Here is a 20,161-nt window from a genome sequence, read left to right on the forward strand (position 1 = left end):
TAGGCACTTCCTCCAGCAATCCCAACCTCCTCTTAGCACAGCCCTTTTGGGAGTTTCCTTTTCCAGGGCTTAGTCGCGCTCCTCCCTCCTTTTTGGTTCCTCTTCGTCCTCCCTCAGAGACGGGGGGTCTACTGCCTCAGTTTCCTCTCCATTACCCGCGAGGTGGGTGCCCCAGTGCGGTACCCCAGCCTCCTCCCAGCTCGCGGCACCTGCCCCGCCTTCCAGCCCCCGGCCGGCTCGCGCGGCGCAGGCGCACCGGCCGCGGCCCTGAGGCCGAGCCAGACCTCAGCAGCTTCTGCCTCCGCCTCCTGCGACCGTATCCGCGCGGGGCTAGTCGGCGGTCACCGAGACCGCGCTGGGCAGAGGCCCCGCGGGCCGCGCGTCGCCATGGGCGCGGGCTGGAGCAGCGAGGAGGAGCGGCAGCCCCTGCTGGGGCCCGGACTCGGGCCTGCGCCGGGAGCTGTCTGGAGAAGCCGGGAGGCGGCGGCGGCGGCGCTGCCCGCGGCGGCCCCGGGTCCCGGGCGGGTGTACGGGCGCCGCTGGCTGGTGCTGCTGCTCTTTTCGTTGCTGGGTTTTGCGCAGGGCCTGGTCTGGAACACCTGGGGCCCCATCCAGAACTCGGCGCGCCAGGCCTATGGCTTCTCCAGCTGGGACATCGCGCTACTCGTGCTGTGGGGACCCATCGGCTTCCTGCCGTGCTTCGCGTTCATGTGGCTCCTGGACAAGAGAGGTGAGAGGCTCCGGGCAGTGCCGGCCGGTGCGGTCACTCCCCGGGCGAGCCAGAGCCCGCCAGCCGCCGCTCTCAGCTTCGTCTTAAGGGTTATGTGAGGTGACCGAGTGTTGCTGGTATCCCATTCCAGACCAGGAACCCTCCGTCCCCAAAGCGACAGACATGGGGAGGCTTCTTTGCAGATACTGTACTTATGTTTACATCACTGTTACCCATTATGCAACAGCAGAGATTAAGTGATCTCTAAATGCTCATGTTTTTGCACGATGTGGACGTGAGAGCATTCCCGTGCACGTGCTATTTATGATTTCTACACCTGACCAAAATGACTGATGCTTTGACTTCAGAGGGATTTGGAGGTGTTGAGGGTGAAAGGTCAGAAAATAGACTGATGATGCCCAGATATGAGGAAGTATTGAGTTGGCTTTGCATAATAGATGACTCCAGCCCAGGGCTTTCGGGGAAACTACATCTGAGTGATTTAATTTCTCTAAAATGGTGCATGGCAGCTTTAGAGTGTGTGTTTGTGACTAGGACGTTGTGTCCGTTGAGATTTATGACTCTCAGATAAAGCATGCCAGGTGAATGAAGACTCTCTGAGGAATAATGTGGGCAGACGTTTCTCACTTTACCACTTGCCAGTGCGATTCTGTTAGGAGAAAAAAAAGAGGTCACACAACTAAATGATAAGGCATTGAAGTGTATCACACAGGTATGGGTAAATGATTCATGATCACTGTGATGTAGCTGCTGAAAAAGGAGGACGGTCTGAGGCATAGAAGTACAGCATCAACCAGAAAGAGTTTGATATACTCTAGTGTTTAGTCTGAGCATCAATTTTAAAACCATTGATGAGCCAGAGCACATTAAAAGTTGTGTGACAGGAATAATGATGTAAAAATCATAATGTATAAGATTAAGGGAAACGGTGTGTCAACCTTCACAAAGAGACTTGAGGCAGAATATGAAATATGCGAAGGTCGAGTAAAAGAGGAATTAGACTTACTGTGTGTAGTTCTAGAAGGAAGAACTAAATTGAGTGAAGCTACAAAAGGATGTAACTCAAAGCAATAAAGGAAGAACCTTCTAAGAACAAAAAGGTGTTGGCGGTGGAGGTATGTCTCGACTGGCATAGAACTTCCAGATAGAGTAAGTACTTTTGCAGAAGATGTGTGCTAGATGCTGAGGAAAGTTTTCTTGTACTGAATGGAAGTTTTCTTTTCTTTCTTTTTTTTTCTTCAATTTTTTAAACTTTATTTATTTATTTATTTGTTTGTTTATTCATTTATTTGAGACAGAGCAAGAGAGAGAGCATGAACAGAGGGAAAGGCAGGGGTAGAGGCAGAGGGAGAGGGTGAAGCAGACTCTGTGCTGGCTCCATCCCAGAAACCAGGGATCATGACCTGAGCCGAAGGCAACTGGTTAACTGTCTGAGCCACCCAGAAGCCCCCAGATTGGAGGTTTTTTGTTTGCTTTTAAGCTGAATTATAGATGATATTTGGATTTCACCAGTTTTTCCACTAACATCTTCCCCCCTCCCCCATTCCAGGATTCAGTCTAGGGTTCCAAACTGCATTTAGTTATGATTTCTACCATGATTTCTACTTAATCTCCAGTCTGTGACAGTTCCTCTGTCATTCCTTACAAAGTTGGCTAAATTTAGGGGAAAATGTTATTTTGTTCTTTCTTTTTATTTACATTTTTGCCAGGAGCATTTTCCAATATTATTTTCTAAATTTAACTAACCTTGTTTTTATGGTAGAAGAATGTTAATTTTTACCTTTTTTATTATAATTGTATAATTGTTTGGCTAAATTAGAGACTACCTGTTCATTTTATTAAATAAGTTACTTTAGGAGTCCTTCAATAGCTCCTGTAACCAGATAGAGAATTCAATTTTATATTCACCATTGGTTGAAGCAAAGGAAAAGAAATTTTAAAATTCTCTTTTAAGAAGTGGTTTTCCTTTTTAGTAGGAGAAAGCTAATATACTTTCATATATTGACTGTCCTGCTGCAGATGTCCTGTCTGCATACATAGAAAGTAAATTCCAACATTCTAAAAGATCTTGCTCCCCAGAGGGTAGATCGTTGTCTGGTCTTCCTGCTGTCATGGGTCCCAGCCAGCTTAGCATAAAAGACTGGTTATTTTCCTAAGATAGGTTTTGTGCCCTCTTACCCATTTTCATTTTTCAGCAGAGATTAAAAAAAAAAAAAAACTGAAAAAAAATTTTCAGCAGAGATTAAAAAAAAAGGAAAAAAAAAAAAAAAAACCAGTGAGATAATAGGAGAGCCAAGAGCAAGTGAGCCCTAGAAGCCAAGTGAAGAAAGTTTCAGGGAAATAGTACCTAAATGTGTACTAAGTACTGGGAAGATAGATTTCACAGAACCTATATACTAATGAGGAGATCTAGGCAACAAACAAAATTAAATATTTAGTATGTCAGATGGTGATAAATACTATGTAGGACTATAAAACAAGGCAAGAGCGAAAGACAGGAGGTCATGATTGAAGAATGGAATTCTTGAAATTGAGATTGTCATGGATGCCATCATAGTAAAGACAAGGTCAGACTATAAACAAGAGAACAGACTACTGAGGTATAGAGTAGAGGACATGATTATAGAACAAGAAGTCAGGACTGGAAGGTAGGGATGTTGAACTGATCATCTAGTGGATATCAAAATCACCAGGTTTATGAAAAAGTAGTGTCATAGGGTGGAATAACGAGCCACGGCATTTGCAAATGGTGAGGGTGAATACCCTGGAGACAGGTGTGTGGTAGTTTCTAGACAGCTGCAGCAAGGACTTTCGAGTATGAAAATTAAATATAATTAGATCAATGGCTGTTCTGGCCATGATGGAATATTGGGAACTGGGTTTCAGTGTAATTTTCAACTAAAAACAAAAAATTAAAGTATATGAAAGTATATGAAACAAAGTTTTCAGACATTGGACAACAGGCAGGATAGGTTGGTGATCCCTATGAATGTTTCAGCCAACTACCTGGAGAGAATTTCCAGGTATCAATGTAGAGATGGGAAGCCTAGACTGAGTATTGCAGGTAAGTTGAGGAGACATTTTAAGAATTGCAAGAGACCAACTTAACTAGAATACTTAGGGTGGAATATCAGAGAGGGAAAAAAGCTTTACAGAAAGCTCTGGGTCTATACAGAGTTTCTCTTGAGTGTTCAGCCGATAACTGGTCGGCAGATACTTGTGAGCAAAAAAGAACAGGTGGAACAATTCCCAAAGTTCACACAAGGCTTGGAATAGTTCACAATCCCAAGACCAGGAAGGGAGAAACCTCAAAATGCATAAGAGGTTGGGTTGAATACTCATAGGGGCATTGCCTCAGTAGTAAAGACAAAAGAACCCTAAACTAAAGAATGCTCTGGTTTCACCTAGTAAAGTGTGAAACTATGCCTCAGAAAGATCAAAAGTAACTCAGCTATATCTCACAATATCATTCACAAACATTTGAAAAAGTGCAAAAAAAAAAAAAAAAAGAACCCATCATCCAAAGAGGTAAAATTCAGAATTCCTGACATTGAAATAAAAATTTACCAAGCATGCAAAGAAGCAGGTAAATACAACTTATAAAGAGGATAAAAAACAATGAATAGAAACAGATCCCAAAATGACACAAATGATAAGTTAGTAGACAGGAACATGAAAACAACTACTTTAGATATTCTATGTATGTTCAAGAAGATAGATGAAAGCATGAACATGTTAAGGAGAGACACAGGAAACATAAAAAGACAAACATTAAAAGACCAACATTACGTTTCTATAGATGGAAATGCAATATGACAAAAGAAAAAAAAGTGTACTGGACAGGATTTAATAGCAGATCAGACATTGCAGAAGAAGAGATTAGTGAACTTGAAGACAGCAATAAATACTATCCAGAATGGAGGCGAGTGGGTAAAAAAGACTACAAAGATAAACAAAAACTCCACCAGCATCAGTGAGCTGTGGGACCGTTTTAAGTGACCTAATATACATGTAATTAGGAATCTAGAAGAGAAGAGAAAAGGGAAGGGCATAGAGTAAGATGAGGGTGGGTTCCTCAAATTGGAGAAATAATGGCAAAAAAAATCTGTATCTATAAACCCACAACTTTAAGAAATACAAGAATTCTAGCAGAAGAAACATGAAGAAAACTACACTGAAGCACATCATAACCATATTGCTTAAAACCAGAGAAAATCTTAAAAGTGCTGAGAAAAGAAACCAAGGGAGCAGAGAGCAATAGTGATCCGAAAATGCTGGGGAAGCAGGGTCATGGGGGGAGAGGTTTTGGTGGGATTAAGAAGGTGAAGAGAACTTTTGGAGAAGGGCTTGAGAATGTAGGGATTCCACTGATTCACTGATTGTGAGCCTTCCAGAAGGCACAGTGGCAAGGTTTCAGGAGTTGGGGAAGCTGTAGAGATGAGTTCAGATTAGGGAACATATGAAGCCACATTTGTGCAGGGATGACCTGTGAATCTTGGGTCTCCCAGGACTGATGTAGACGGGAAAAACAGGCACAATGTTATTGTTTCTGATGATTTCTTTTCTTTTTTCTTTTTTCTTTTTTTTTAAGATTTCATTTATTTATTTGACAGAGAGAGATGACAAGCAGGCAGAGTGGCAGGCAGAGAGAGAGGAGGAAGCAGGCTCCCTGCTGAGCAGAGAGCCCAATGCGGGTCTCGATCCCAGGACCCTGAGATCATGACCTGAGCCAAAGGCAGCAGCTTAACCCACTGAGCCACCCAGGCGCCCCTCTGATGGTTTCCAAAGCAGTTTGGGGTGGCAGGGCTGTGGCTTTTGGGGAAATGAAGACTAGAGCTCTCCTCACCAAAAACAAATAAGAGCTCGTCTTCTCTCCGGTTGATGGAAGTATAGAGTCTGAGAACAGTCTTACCAGATGAACTTTACAGCTATAATTAATTTCCTATACATCCAGTATGGATTTGTGTGTGTGTGTGTGTGTGTGTGTGTCTGTCTGTCTGTCTCTGTGTGTGTGTGTTCCAGTTAACATTGTATCCTGATTTTTTAGACAAACCTGTTGTAGAGATGCCATTCCTGTGCCAAATCAGTTCCCAGCAAAAGGAATTATTTCATCCACGGGAAGGAAGCTTCCTGCAGTGTCTGTGCCTTATTTGAATAGAATTTATTTTTATTTTCAATATGTTTGGTTTTCTGAAATTGTTCTAATACCTTTCATTAGATGTTTTCTTGCAGTCACATCCTAATACTGTAATCACTTGGGATCTATTTATTTACATAAAAGTACTAGATGTCTCATAGGCTTATTTTCCTGGAGTCCTCCTACACCTCCTTCCTAAAGTCAGTTGATGTTATTTTGATTACATGAAATTAGAGAGTCCTGCCTTGTTGAGATTCAAATGAGATAAAACATTTTATTTAGAATTGAGCATCATCTGGGGTGGGTTAAGTAATAATTGGCAACAATTAAAAATAAGCAAGAAAGCCACAAGCTCTAACTGTGAGGTGCTTTAATAATCAGCTTTTCAGAACTTCTTTATAATGAAATGTATATATTTAGCTGTTATATTACCATTTATTTGATAAAAACTATAATTGCATAGAAAAGTGTGCCAGCCTTAAGCAGTAATAATAGGAAACTGGGTTATTTGGACTATATGGCCATAAACAATGCCTCACTGCTTACTGGGTGATTGCTTACCTTAATTATAAAACAAATACTTAGGAAAAAAATAAATACCATGTAGAAGGTAAAGCCTTATAGTCCCAAATCTGTAACATTTTAATCAGTATCTCATAAGACGCCCCATACACCCTTATAAGAATAACATTTTGCAAGTTTAGCTTATTTATGACCATGGAGTATACTTTTTATTAATTATACTCTATTTCCCATGGCTATAATGTGGGTTTACAATTTGTATTCTGTTAGTAGAGGCAGTAAATGAGCAGTATGTATGCATTACTTCTTACTGGGAAGCACAATTTTCTGTGATATTCCTTCTGCCAAATTCTATTAATCATATTCAAATCATATAAGAATATTATAAAGCTAACTCAGTTCATATCACAAATTACCCTCAATGTGGCATGTGTGTGCCTGATCCAGATCTCGAGTTTATTTTCCTTGCTATGTTTAATCTGCATAATTACAGTTTTGTTGACTTTCAGTTTCCTTGGTTAAGAAACAGAATTCAGCTGAGTGAATTTGAAGAACTTACTGGCTTTATTCAATGGTTCACAAATCAGGCAGGATCTCCTCTAGCATAAAGAAAGGAGTTCTGGGGCACCTGGGTGGCTCAGTGGGTTAAAGCCTCTGCCTTCGGCTCAGGTCATGATCCTGGGGTACTGGGATTGAGCCCCACATCGGGCTCTCTGCTCAGCAGGGAGCCTGCTTCCCTCTCCCCTCGCCCCCGCCTGCCTCTGTTCCTGCTTGTCATCTCTGTCAAATAAATAAATTAAATCTTAAAAAAAAAAAAAAAGAAAAAGAAAAAGAAAGGAGTTCCAAGGGCTATACAAAATGAAAGACTTTTACAAGCAGAAGGGACAGGGAACAAGCATGTTATACTAGCAAAAAGTAGACTGTTGTGGCAAAGTCATTTTCCTTTAGGGGCTTGGAGGGGGTCTATCAAGCAGATCGCCTCACTAGCACTGATTGATTAGAATAGTGTTCCATTTCTGGGAGAACCAAACCTGTCATTAAGTCAAGGCAGTTTGGTGGCATGAAGTTTAGCATGAGCAACTCCATTTTGGGTCTGTTGTCTCATTTTAACACCTTCAAGTAAAAAAGCCCTTTGAAAACCAAATGCTTAACTATCTCCCCTCTGTCAAAAAGAGCCCTGGGGAAAAAAAGAATAATTTAGATTTAAAAATTTGCATTTTGGGGCGCCTGGGTGGCTCAGTGGGTTAAGCCGCTGCCTTCGGCTCAGGTCATGATCTCAGGGTCCTGAGATCGAGTCCCGCATCGGGCTCTCTGCTCAGCAGGGAGCCTGCTTTCCTCTCTCTCTCTCTGCCTGCCTCTCCATCTACTTGTGATTTCTCTCTGTCAAATAAATAAATAAAATCTTTAAAAAAAAATAAAAATAAATATTTGCATCAGTCTATTCACTATGAAATGGTTTCAAGGAGGCATTGAATTTGGGAGAAACTGGAAGAAATGTTGGCGCTTTCCCCACATGCTCAGCATGAGCCACCTGTGTGATGTGACTGCTGCAAATAGATGGCATTAATGTAATAGTGACAGAGCGTGGCTTTCCAGCAAGTAGGAGTATATAATCCCATTGTATTACTCTGCCATAGCTAGAATATTGTGTCTATTTTTGATTACCTTATTTTAATATTGCTTTTTACCTTGTTATCTATGTGACCAACCCCTGGCACACATTTTTTAAATTTATTTTCAGCATAACAGTATTCATTGTTTTTGCACCACACCCAGTGCTCCATGCAATTCCACTGGCACACATTTTTAAAATAATTGATTATATTTGGGACAGAAGGGGAATGCTACTTGATCCATATTATACAGTCCTAAGCCAAGCCTTTTTTTTTTTTTTAACAGTATCATTCTATAAATTGAAAGCCATCTGGTAAGTCAAGAAAAATTAAAAGACCATTGTTGTATTCATAATCAAAGGTTTCTAAAGGACCACCTCATATAACAAGCATTAGCTTGTCCTGTTTATTAAATAAAATACAAAATTGGCCAATTGTCATTTTTCAAGAAAATTTAAAGCCGTGACCTTTCTACCTTAAACTATTTAGGGGCAGTTTAGAGTTTTTACAGCTTGCATTTGAAAATTGGAAATTTCATATTGGAAGTATTAAACTAAAATACCTAGTCCTTTAAAATTATTTTTGTATTTTTTACTGTTATATGTGAACAAAACATTGTAGCCTTTCATTTGAAAAACTGTACCTAATGGAGCTTCTTCCTTGATGTGATCATTCAAGTTTTCTATTAATGTTAGAATCATTTCATTTTCAGCATGGAGAATTTTTTTCCCTATGTGTGGATTTTTAGCAAAAAGTTAAAATATTAGAATACAACATATCTGTAATTGAGTAAAAAATCTTTGCTCTTAACACTGGACTTCACATGAAAAGAATATAAAAATTACCCAGATATTTTTTTGTTTCCCTCTAGGTCTTCGGGTAACTGTGCTTCTGACATCCTTCCTTATGGTTTTGGGAACTGGTCTAAGATGCATACCTGTATCAGACTTAATGCTTAAAAGAAGGTAAATCCTATAAATAACTTACATTTTCCCCCACATTTTTCTTCTTTTGTTATGAAAATATATGTTTGGTTATAAGCTTTTAGTAAATGGTTCTATTTTTTAAATAATATTTTTAAAGATTTTATTTATTTGAGAAAGAGAAAGAGAGCACACAAACAGGAGAGGGGAGAGCAGGTTCCCGGCTGAGCAGGGAGTCTGACACGGTGCTGGATCCTGGGACCCTGGGACCATGATCTGAGCCAAAGGCAGATGCTCAGCTGACTGAGCCACCCAGGTGCCCCTAAGTGGTTCCATTTTTAAGAGGATCAGTAGAGGGTCATAGTTATATTAGCATTTATTTTTTCCCTACATGATTAGTTCAGTGGACATTTCTTAACTGTCATATGGAAGATGACTGCATTGGTTTTTGTGTAAATAAAAAATGAGCAAGTTAATCTTTATGCTATATAGGAGCTGTAATAACCACAGGAAAATAATGGTATAACATAAGGAAGAATGATGTAGCTAATGCAGCAGAAGAGGTATAAAATTGTCCCGAGAGACTGAGAGAAGTTTTGGCGGAGGATATCAGAAAGAGTTCATGAAGGAGGTGATAATTAAAGTAGGCATTGAAGGAAGAATAGACCTGGAATTTGATAACGATAGGGAAAGAATATTGCAGAGTAGAGGAATAACAGGAACAAAGACATGGAGCCGGGTAAGCATAGGTCTCTTCGGGATGGTTTGCTAGCTGCAATTGTGTACAGCAGCATGTCTGCTCCTGGGTCTGTGGATTTATTCTCAGAGGCTACGAGGTATACAAAGATTTTAAAGTTTTGTTTTCCTTTCGGTTAGAATATTAAAAATCATTTTACCACTAATAATCTGTAATTAAAAGATACTTTTCTTGACCAGAATGTCATTTTCTTACATTAGTGTTTCTCAAACTGGGGTCCTTGGATGTGATCTTGAAGGTCATTGAAAAGTTTTTCCTCTTTTAAAAGGACCCATAAATTATTCAAGTTTGGGAGACACTCATCTATAGGTTAAGGTATAAAAATGGGATGTAAATAGATGAGTTTAGAAAAGGTTATCCAGATTATGAGGGATCTTGATGCCATTAAGATGTAGAATTGTGGGGCGCCTGGGTGGCTCAGTGGGTTAAGCCACTGCCTTCGGCTCAGGTCATGATCTCAGGGTCCTGGGATCGAGTCCCGCATCGGGCTCTCTGCTCAGCGGGGAGCCTGCTTCCTCCTCTCTCTCTCTGCCTGCCTCTCTGCCTGCTTGTGATCTCTCTCTCTCTCTGTCAGATAAATAAATAAATAAAATATCTTTAAAAAAAAAAAGATGTAGAATTGTAATTCTGCGTCTATCTTGATGTAGAATTGTGTTTTCCTCACAGGGTAGTTATGAGCCACTTAAAAATTAAAATTAATTATTTATTAAAATTTTTATTTTAATAAAATTTTTATTAAAATTTTTAATTAAAATTAATTTTTAAGTGGCTCACAGCAGCAATAGGACCTAACCTGTGTTGGGCAAATTACTGATTTGAGGTATGTGGGATTGATTACAGAAGCTGGAGGTAGCTGGGAGGAGACCAGGAAAGAAGTGAGAGCCCAGACTGGAATCATTTTCTGTTTATTCATTTATCAGTTCACTTGCTCAACGAAATTCACTGAGCTCCTATTGTGTGCCAAGCTCTCTTCTGGACATGGGGAACACAGCAGAGAATACCAAAGACAGATCCTTGCCTCTTGGAGTTTCCATTCTGCCTGGGGAGACTGGCACTAAACTAGATAAATAAATAAAATATGTACTGTGTAATGGAGGAAAAAATAAAATAAGAAAGAAAGATCTGAACTGTCAGGGGAAGGAGGGTGAAATTTCAGAAAGAATGGCCAAAAATGAACAAACCAACCAAAACAAAAAACACCTTACTTGGAAGATAACTTTCGGGGGTAAGAACCCAGAGGAGTGGACCATGCATTATCTGGGGGCCAAGCATTCCGGCTGAACAGCAAATGTAAAGTGCTAGAAGGAAAGAGCTCTCCTGGCAGGCAGGCTGGTGCGCCTGGAGCCAAGTGAGACATGAGAGGCTTCGTGGGAAGGGTGATAGGAAATGAGATCAGCACAGTTATAGGGTGGTGGTGGGAGTGTGAGACAAGATCCTTGAAGACCTTAGCTATTTCTGAGCTAGGAAACCACTGGTGATTTTGAGCTGAGGAGAACCCTGTCACAAGCTGCTTTGTGGAGAACAGGTTGAAGCTGGAGGTCAGGGCAGGAGTAAGAAGACCAGTTGGGGAGCTATTGCAATAAATCAACTAAGAGATGATGGTTTCTGGAAAGCTAGTCTTCATCTCCTATCCTTTTGAGTGAGGTTTTAACAGGTAAGTTTCATTATTGTGTTTGAGATGTTCTTAATTTTTCAAACATATGGCAACCAGTTTTAAAATACAAATTTCAGTAAGCTTAACTTTAATAATGCATTCCTTTAAAAAGCCCATTAATGTTTTTATTAGCTCTTCTTCTGTTTTGAGCCATCCATACTCTTCTCTCTAGTCTTATTTCCCTTTATATCCTTTCCAGATATAAAACTCCAACAGTACTAAAGAATTGAGTCTCCATCTTAGTGAAGAAGGTGATATGGAAAAGAAATAGAGCTCATAAAGAAATGTAAACAAAGATAGAGGAGATGAAAGAGAATTGCTAAAATAAAGAGTTCAGAGAGATTGGATCTTTGATAAAAAGAGAGTATAAATTGAATTTTCAGTCATTGCATGTTCAGCTATAAAGAATGTAGGAATATTAGCCCTTTAAAATGAGGCTTCGTTTTATGTCCATGCAGTATCTCTTTTAAGCAGTAGTATTAACAATGCATATGCAGCTGTTAAAATGAAAATGCTACAATTAAAATCTATGTTTTTGACTAGTAGGTTTAGTAGATCACCACTTTTAAGCTTCCATCTCCATCTGATACTCAGCGGGAAGGGGTAAAGACCTGTAACATCCATTTGGCCAGCACTGAAAAGTATTTGGCAATCTGCGTTTTTGTGCCCCCGTTTTGCTTGGCACTTTTTGAGCCTCAGACCCAGCTTCTAGAATAGTGTCCCTGCACCCTTGGCTTCCTGTATTTTAGCTTCAGTAGGTCTCCAGACGTGAGAAAAGCAGCTTCTGATGGCTTCTTTCCTCAACCAAGACTCTTTTCACCACCTCTTAATGGTTCTATCACTGCATGGTATCAGTATTTCTTTTACCTGCATAGTACCAGTAAAGATTCAGGAAAATTCAGTTCTTTTCTTTTCTTTTCATATTTTTATTTATTTGACAGAGAGAGAGAGAGAGCCCACAAATAGTGGGAGCAGCAGGCAGAGGGAGAGGGAAAAGCAGGGTCCCCACTGAGCAGGGAGGCCGATGCAGGACTTGATCCCAGGACCCTGGGATCATGACCTGAGCCAAAGTCAGCCACTTAACCAACTGAGCCACCCAGGCGCCCCAGGAAAATTATTTTCTACTTCTAGTGACATCATGGATGAATCAGGAACTTAGACTAATGCACCATAAGGCATTTCTTCTATGATCAAGAAACAAATCATACCAAAAGTATTTCAGATGGCATTGCTGTATATAGCACTGGATGACATGGCTCTGTAGCATGAAGTATGATATTGCATGTCCAGTAAACAAACCATTTAAAGATTTCTGGAAGGTGAACTTGCAGTAAGTTTGATCTGCTTTTAATTGTAGATGTAGTCAGTGATCCCTGTAACACATGTCATGTTATCTTTTAATTAGGTGTAATTTTCATTAATATAAGTAATAGGTAACATTTACTAATGTGCTATATAGTTAAATAGGATGGTTCTAGTAAACATCGTTTTTTTTTAAGAGATAAATTCCACTTTGAAAAGCTTGCCGCTGACAAAATTACATTTAAAATGACCAACCATACCAGGGGGGCCTGGCTAGTGCAGTCAATGGAACATGCAACTCTTCATCTCATGGTTGTGGGTTTGAGCCTCATGTTGGGTGTAGAACTCCTGAAATAAAATCTTTTTAAATTAATTAGTTAATTTAAAAAATGACAATACCAGAAAAGATTCCTACTAAAATCTTCCTACTAAAAGACAAGTCCCAGAAGCTATTAAAGAAAGGTTTCATACATTTAAGTAAATAAAAATTTAGAATATCTGCATGATTAAATATACTATAAAACAAAGTCAAAAGACAAGTTAAAAGCTGGGAAATATTTGCAGCAATAAAACAAATGGGTAATTTCCTTAGTTGAAAAGAATTTCTTCAAATATTAAAAAAGCAACTTAGTAGGAAAATGAGTGACAGATATGAGCAAGTAATTACAGAAATTAAAATACATATGTCATAAGCTTAGGGAAAGTTGCTCAACTCTGTCATAATTAAAGAAATGAAAATGAAAATAGTATGTAGCTGTCTTTATTGGCAAAGATAAGAAAGTGTGATAACATATGTTGCTTGGGGTAGGAAAACAGGTCCGCTGATGTGTGAGTAGTTTGGGGCATTCCTATTGGAGGACATTTTGGCAGTATTTATTAGATTCAAAATGCAGTTGCTTTAACCCAGTAAATTAGCCCATATGTGAAATTCTACCAGTTTGCAGGGATAACCATGTTTGTGCAGCCTTGCTTGTAATAGTAGAAGGCTATTGTCAGAAGGCCAGTGTCTTTGGGACGTCTGGATGGCTCAGTTGGTTAAGCATCTGACTCTTTTTTTTTTTTTAAAGATTTTTTTTATTTATCTGTCAGAGAGAGAGAGCGTGAACACAGGCAGACAGAATGGCAGGCAGAGGCAGAGGGAGAAGCAGACTCCCTGCCGAGCAAGGAGCCCGATGTGGGACTCGATCCCAGGACGCTGGGATCATGACCTGAGCCGAAGGCAGCTGCTTAACCAACTGAGCCACCCAGGCGTCCCAGCATCTGACTCTTGATTTCGGCTCAGGTCGTGATCCTATGGGTCCTGAGATGGAGCCCTCTGGCAGACTCTGCATTCAGTGGGGAGTCTGCTTGAAGATTCTGTCTCCCTCTCCCTCTACCCTTCCCCCCCATTCTCATTCTCTCTTTCTTTCTTTCTCTCAAATAAATAAATAAACTTAAAAAAAAAAAAAAAAAAACAAAGGAAGAAGGCCAGTGTCTTCAGTGGACTGGTCATGACAGAATGTTAGTGAAATAGTATGCAGCTATGAAAAGGAAGTAAAAGTTCTGTACATGCTGAATGGAAATATCTCCAGGATATTGTCTGGTTTTATTAGAAGGTAGTTTACATATAATGTAACATGTTATATTTAAAATGTTCCTATTCAAAGAAAAAGTAGGAGGGATCTATGTATGTTCCAGTATATGGTAAGGACTGTTTCTCAAAGAAACCATTACCATTAGTTGTTTCTGAGGTCTGGGGAACTAGAAGTCTGGGGTGGGAAGGAGATTTACTTTTTATTTTGTGCTCTTTCCTACTCTTGGGAATATTTTTACCGTGTGCATATATTACCTTTTTTACTGAAGACATTAGTTAAGTGAAACTAAAATGATCATGTGAGAGTTTCAGTAATGAGAACAAGAGAAGGAAAGGCAAGGGTTATACGCAGATTTCCCCAGTGTAGAAATAGAAAGCTTATGATGTAAAAGTGAACAATTGGTAGATTTCAAAACCAAGACTCTTCTTTGTAAAATACATTAAGATTCAGATTTTCCTAGGTCAATGTTTTTTTAAAGTATGGTCTGCACACTACCTACTTATTAAAAATACAGATCCCAGGCACCCCTCCTTCCCCCCCCCCCACAGTTCCACTCATGTAGTCTATGGAATGAATCCCCAGAATCAACATCTTAACAAGCTTCTTTAGTTAATTTTATGCTTGTTTAAGTTGGAGAACTACTGTCCTAAGTACTAGCATCCTAACTTTAAATGGTAACTGATTAAGCAAATTGCATTGTGCTTGCCCATCCTACGGTATAATCATATAATATACTTAATGTCTTAAAGCAAGATTAAGATTTAGCCTTTATTCAATAATTTTATTTGCCCTAATTTGACTCTTAAATGTCAGGGGTCAAGTTTCACAACTATTTCTGCATGGTGGTAATATGGGCTTCACATGAGAAAGATTGGTAGGGGGGATAACTCATCTTGATTAGCATTAAACAGAGTGAAAAAAGGGAGTAGAGAGGTATAGAAAATACTTTTTTCCCTTTTTGGTTGTCCTTAGGATATAGTTATTTCTGAGACATTTCTTCCAAGGGCCCATGCAGTAGCTATATGAATGTTTTTATTTACATTGTTTAGATTAAATATTATATTCATATAGAAAGTACATAACATATACATATACTTTAGGAAAATAGTCATAAAGCAGGCAAACATGTACCCATTACCCAATTTAGAATTCTAGAACTCCCCATGGGTCCTTCCCTCATCATAGTCCTCTCCTTCCCTACTGTACATAATTATAATCACACATGTTGATAGGGTTTTCGAAGTAGATGGAGTTGAAAGTTAGGAAGTTAGGAAAGTTAGGAAGTTAGGAAGAATACATTCAAAGTCTATCGTAAATCTCTTTTTCTCCCGAATAAAGATTTACTCTAGATTTTTTTCTCTTAATACCAAAAAGAAGAAACAATTAAAACCTTATTTTATCTGCATCAAAATCATCATACAAAATAGGCTAGAAGTAGATGTTGATAATAATTTAATGTAATGAAAAACACTTAGGTTAGTAGGACTATTAAATCATATTTTATTAAATAGGTTTATCTAATATGTGTTTGGGAAAATCATTTAGCTATTTGGTTGCTTTACATGCATCAAAATATATTCCAGATGGATTGATGAGCTGTGCATTTAAAAAATGAGACCATATAAGAGAAAATTATTCTTATCCTTAAAGAGATTACTTTTTTCCCAGCATAAAAATAATGAAAGACATCACCGAGGGAAAAGCTGATAGGTTTGACTCCATAAACATTTGAACCTTTAGGCTTCAAAACAAGTCAAAGTCAAAACATGAACTGGGAAAAATGTGTTGCATGTATGATAGATAATGGATAAAATAATATAAAACTATATAAGGAATTTAGGAAAGTGAATGGAAAACTGGGTATAGTAGACATAAATAACAAATGTTGGTTCCCAGATTTCATCCTTTAAATTCATAATTCAGCGGTCAACATTGATTTGACAGCCCATGTATTAGTAAGGTATAGGTTAAGCTATGTAATGAAGATACAAAGATACGTGGGCTCAATGAGAAAGAAGTTTATTTTTCTCTGAAAAAAGCCTAGAAGATAGTGGATTGCTTATAGGCAGCTCTGTTTCACAAGGCCCTCCAAGGACCCAAGTTTCTTTTCTGTTGCTTTAAGATCTCGTAGGGTGATTCCTTGTCCAAGTGGTCAAAGCTGGCTCATAATCCTACTCTCATTCTAGCCCACAGGAAGGGGAAGGTGAATGTGTAGGGCAATGACTACATCGTTCAGTGATGACTAAGAGGTTGTATATGTCATCTGTCCTCAGATCCACCTGTGCAGACGTAGTCACGTGGCCATGCTGTCTGTAAGAGGCTGGAAATGTAGCTCAGCAGCCATGTACCCAATTAAAACTCAGATAGATAATGTAGACAAATATATAAAGCATTCATTCAAAAAGAGAAAAATTGCAGTACACCAATAAGAAAGACCAGTAACCAAAGGAGAAATAAGAATGCTCCCATCACCAAAGGATATCCATGTCTTAATCTCTGGAACCTGTAAATTTGTTACATTACATGGTGAGGGAAAACTTTGGTTGCAGGTGGAATTAAACTTGCTAATCAGCTGACCATAAGGAGATTATCCTGGTTTATCCAGGTGGTCCCAGTGTAATCACAAAAGTCCTTAAAAGAGAAACAGAAAAGGAAATCAAAGAGATGTGGCATGCTAGGACTCTCATCTCTTACCAACTTTGAAGACAGGAAGGGGAGGAAGGGGATGATGAGCAAGGTTTGCAGGTGGCCCCTAGAAATTAGAAAAAGGCAAGGACGTGGATTCTTCTAGAGCCTCTAGAAAGGAGCATAGCCATGCTGACACTTTGATTTTGGCTCATTGAGACCCAGGGACTTCTGGTTTACAGAACTGTAAGATAATAAATTTGTGTTGTTTTAAAGCCATTAGTTCTGTGATAATTCATTATAAAAGCAATAGAAAACTAAATGCCAAGTTTTTGAGTGCATGTGTTTGAGTATTTTTAAAAATAATGACAGTACTGGTGAGACAGGCACTGTCGATCACTGACAGGAATAGAAATTACTACAAATCCTTCTGAAAACAATGTGAGAGTAGGTTTCCTAAAGCCTAAAATGTTAGTATCCTTTGACCCTAAAGAAGTAACCTGGAAAATAGCAAATATTTATGTTAGAAAGATTATCACAGCAGGATTATTATATTAGCAAATAAATAGCAAACATTAGGAAAATGGTTAAATAAGTTTTTATACATTTATACAGTAGACTGTCACAGAGCCATAACAATTATGATTATAAAGAATCTTTAATGAGAAAAATGCTTATGACAGGCTATAAAGTTAAAATAATTTAGTGCATAAAACTATATTCAATATGGTATCTAGTTACCTATGTTTAGGAAAATAATCATAAAACAGGCAAACATGCATCTCTCAATATGCATTGGAAAAAAAGCTAAAAAATACAGTAGTAGTGGTTGGGTTATTTAATTGAATTATTGAATTTATGGCTATTTTCTGTATGCATTTTTCTAGTATATATATTTTTAAACTAAAAGAACAAAATAAAAGTTATAAGACAAAAAAACCTATGAGACAAAATGGGGTGAGGCAGACATCTATTTTTTCCCCTCTTCCTGGCCAAGAGATGATTGCATTTGGCCTTAATAAAAACCCTGTGACATAAAGTACCTTTGGAGAAATTGAAACAGCAAGAGAATAAACGATTCACCAAAGATTACACAGTTAATAAATTTAGCTCAGACTAGAAACTGAGTTTTCTGATACCTAATCTAATACTCTTCACTGTGTTTTTTTATGTGTTCTCTATAACTGGTACTTGATGTTATTATGAGTTTATTTAGTGCCAAGACTATAATATTCATCTTTATATTCCCTTTAGTGTCTAGCTATAGTTTCCTTGACCATAGTAGACATTGAACAGATATTTCTAGTCAAATCATAATTAGCCCAGATTATTAAAGGATAAAGAAGTGAAATCGAGTTTCTTAAAAAAAACAGACTATAGCAACAGTCCCTAAAAGGCTTCTTCCTTTCTACTACTATCTCTGTTTCTTCCTTCCTAACTTTCTTTTTCCTATAATTAATTCATAGTATCTCTGACCCTTTTTTTGCCCTATATTTTCTTGGACTAAATAAAGGAAAACTATTTTTAACACTCTGCCATTTTCAATACCCAGGAAATGGTGTAACATACCAGTTTATTCTGATGCAGGATAATTAGGAATTGGGAAATGTTTGTGAACCATTGGCATATTGAATATTAGAGATAAGTATTTTTTTTGGATTCCAAATTACATCATATTAAAAATACATAGAATTTAAGTTAAGAATGCTGGACTTGGGGTGCCTGGGTGGCTCAGTGGGTTAAAGCCTCTGCCTTCGGCTCAGGTCATGATCCCAGAGTCCTGGGATCGAGCCCTGCATCTGGCTCTCTGCTCCGCAGGGAGCCTGCTTCCTCCCCTCTCTCTCTGCCTGCCTCTCTGCCTACTTGTGATCTCTGTCTGTCAAATAAATAAATAAAATCATTAAAAAAAGAATGCTGAACTTACAGTGAGGAAGTATCTGCTCAGTTTCTAAACCAGTTTTCTAATGTTGTCACCAATGCTAGTCATAATAAACTAAAGGTTTCTAAAGGGAATCACAATATTCCAGCTACTTGCATGCCTCTGGATCTGTGAACCTTGAGTTATCTTAACAGTCAATGATTTTTATTTATACTATCAACAGAGAACCTTCAGAATGAGACCATGTTGGAAGAGTAGAGAGATTTGTAAACCAATTAAATAAGCCCTGATTTTGATTTCCAGTCCTGGTGTAGACATCAGCTAAATTATATGACTTTGGAGCTCCCCCCGCTCCGCCCTTACTTTTTGGAGAAAAGAAAGTTATAAAATTATAAGTGTGATTTTAAATGTAATATTGGCCTTTCTGGAACTCAATTTTCATATCTGTAAAATGCAGAGGTGGGTTATCTAGGTGAGGTTTGACGTCTCTTCCAGCTATAAAAATTCTAATTCTAAAACCTATTCCAAGTAGAAAATAGTTGAGGAATCCTGGGTATTTGTTCCAGGATGTCAGAAAGCAAAAGGTTAGGATACTGGAATATGATTAAATACAAACTAAAATGTCAAGGACATTAGAAAACCATGAACTGTAGATCTTCAGTGTGAACTTTAGCTATTGGCATTTGTTTGAAAAGCGATAGTATATGGAGTGATATGAAATGGAATGCAGCTGTGCCCAAATGCCATACCACATGCCGCTGAGGCCTCAGCCATTGGGGTGGGGGCGAGAGGCGGGGTACTAACTGAGGGCTGAAGGTGAAGGGGCACAGGGAGGGCAGGACTTCATGAAGCTTCCATCAGTCCGTCATGTCCAGTCCCCATCCCCCCTCTCCCCTCCTCCTGCCAGGCCTGCAGAAGGCTAACAACCCCACACCCCACCCCACAGTGCTAGTGGGCAGCACCGGCTCTTCGGCTCTCCCATCTCGGCTACGGAGAAGCTCCGGGTCTTTACTATCTTCTCAGCCAGCTCGGGAAATTACCCTCTTGCCCATTTTCCCACCTGGCCTGTGGGGATGGTACAAACACAGAAGTAGGGAGGAGGTAGGTAGGAGTTAAAAATGAAAAGGGGAAAAGACCAGAGGGCAAAGGAGAGAGGGAGTCAATCAAGGACGCAAGGAGAGGAGACTGGGATGAAGGAAGAGGGCAGCACAGCGGCCCCTGGCAGATCTGTCACAGCTTGGCCTGCAAAGCTGGAGATTTACAGTCCCCTTACTGTGAACATGTACTGGACATCATCAGGCGTTTGAAGCAGGAGTTAGAGCCCTGGAGTTAACAAGTCCACTTTCCAGAGAGCCTCCTTTCTGCTGCAGCGCTTACTGCCCAGGGGCTGCCTTTGTTCCTAACTACTGCCCACCCTTCCCGGGGCCACTGGCTCAAGATGGGAA

At 39.2% G+C, this 20,161-nt stretch overlaps 1 protein-coding gene across 2 annotated transcripts in view; it reads left to right on the forward strand.

Moving 5' to 3' along the window:
* The first annotated feature begins 51 nt into the window (after positions 1-51).
* Positions 52-20,161, forward strand: part of SLC49A4 (solute carrier family 49 member 4) — a 68,474-nt gene continuing 48,364 nt past the window's right edge. Inside the window, exons 1-2 of one of the 2 annotated variants that reach the window (XM_059162852.1) lie at positions 52-730; positions 8,874-8,967. In XM_059162852.1, the coding sequence (XP_059018835.1) occupies positions 388-730; positions 8,874-8,967 (437 nt within the window). In that variant the 5' untranslated portion in view covers positions 52-387. The remainder of the gene's footprint in view (positions 731-8,873; positions 8,968-20,161) is intronic. The other variant, XM_059162851.1, reaches the window with a different exon arrangement.

This window comes from Mustela lutreola, chromosome 2 (assembly GCF_030435805.1).
Source record: "Mustela lutreola isolate mMusLut2 chromosome 2, mMusLut2.pri, whole genome shotgun sequence".
Taxonomy (NCBI): domain Eukaryota; kingdom Metazoa; phylum Chordata; class Mammalia; order Carnivora; family Mustelidae; genus Mustela; species Mustela lutreola.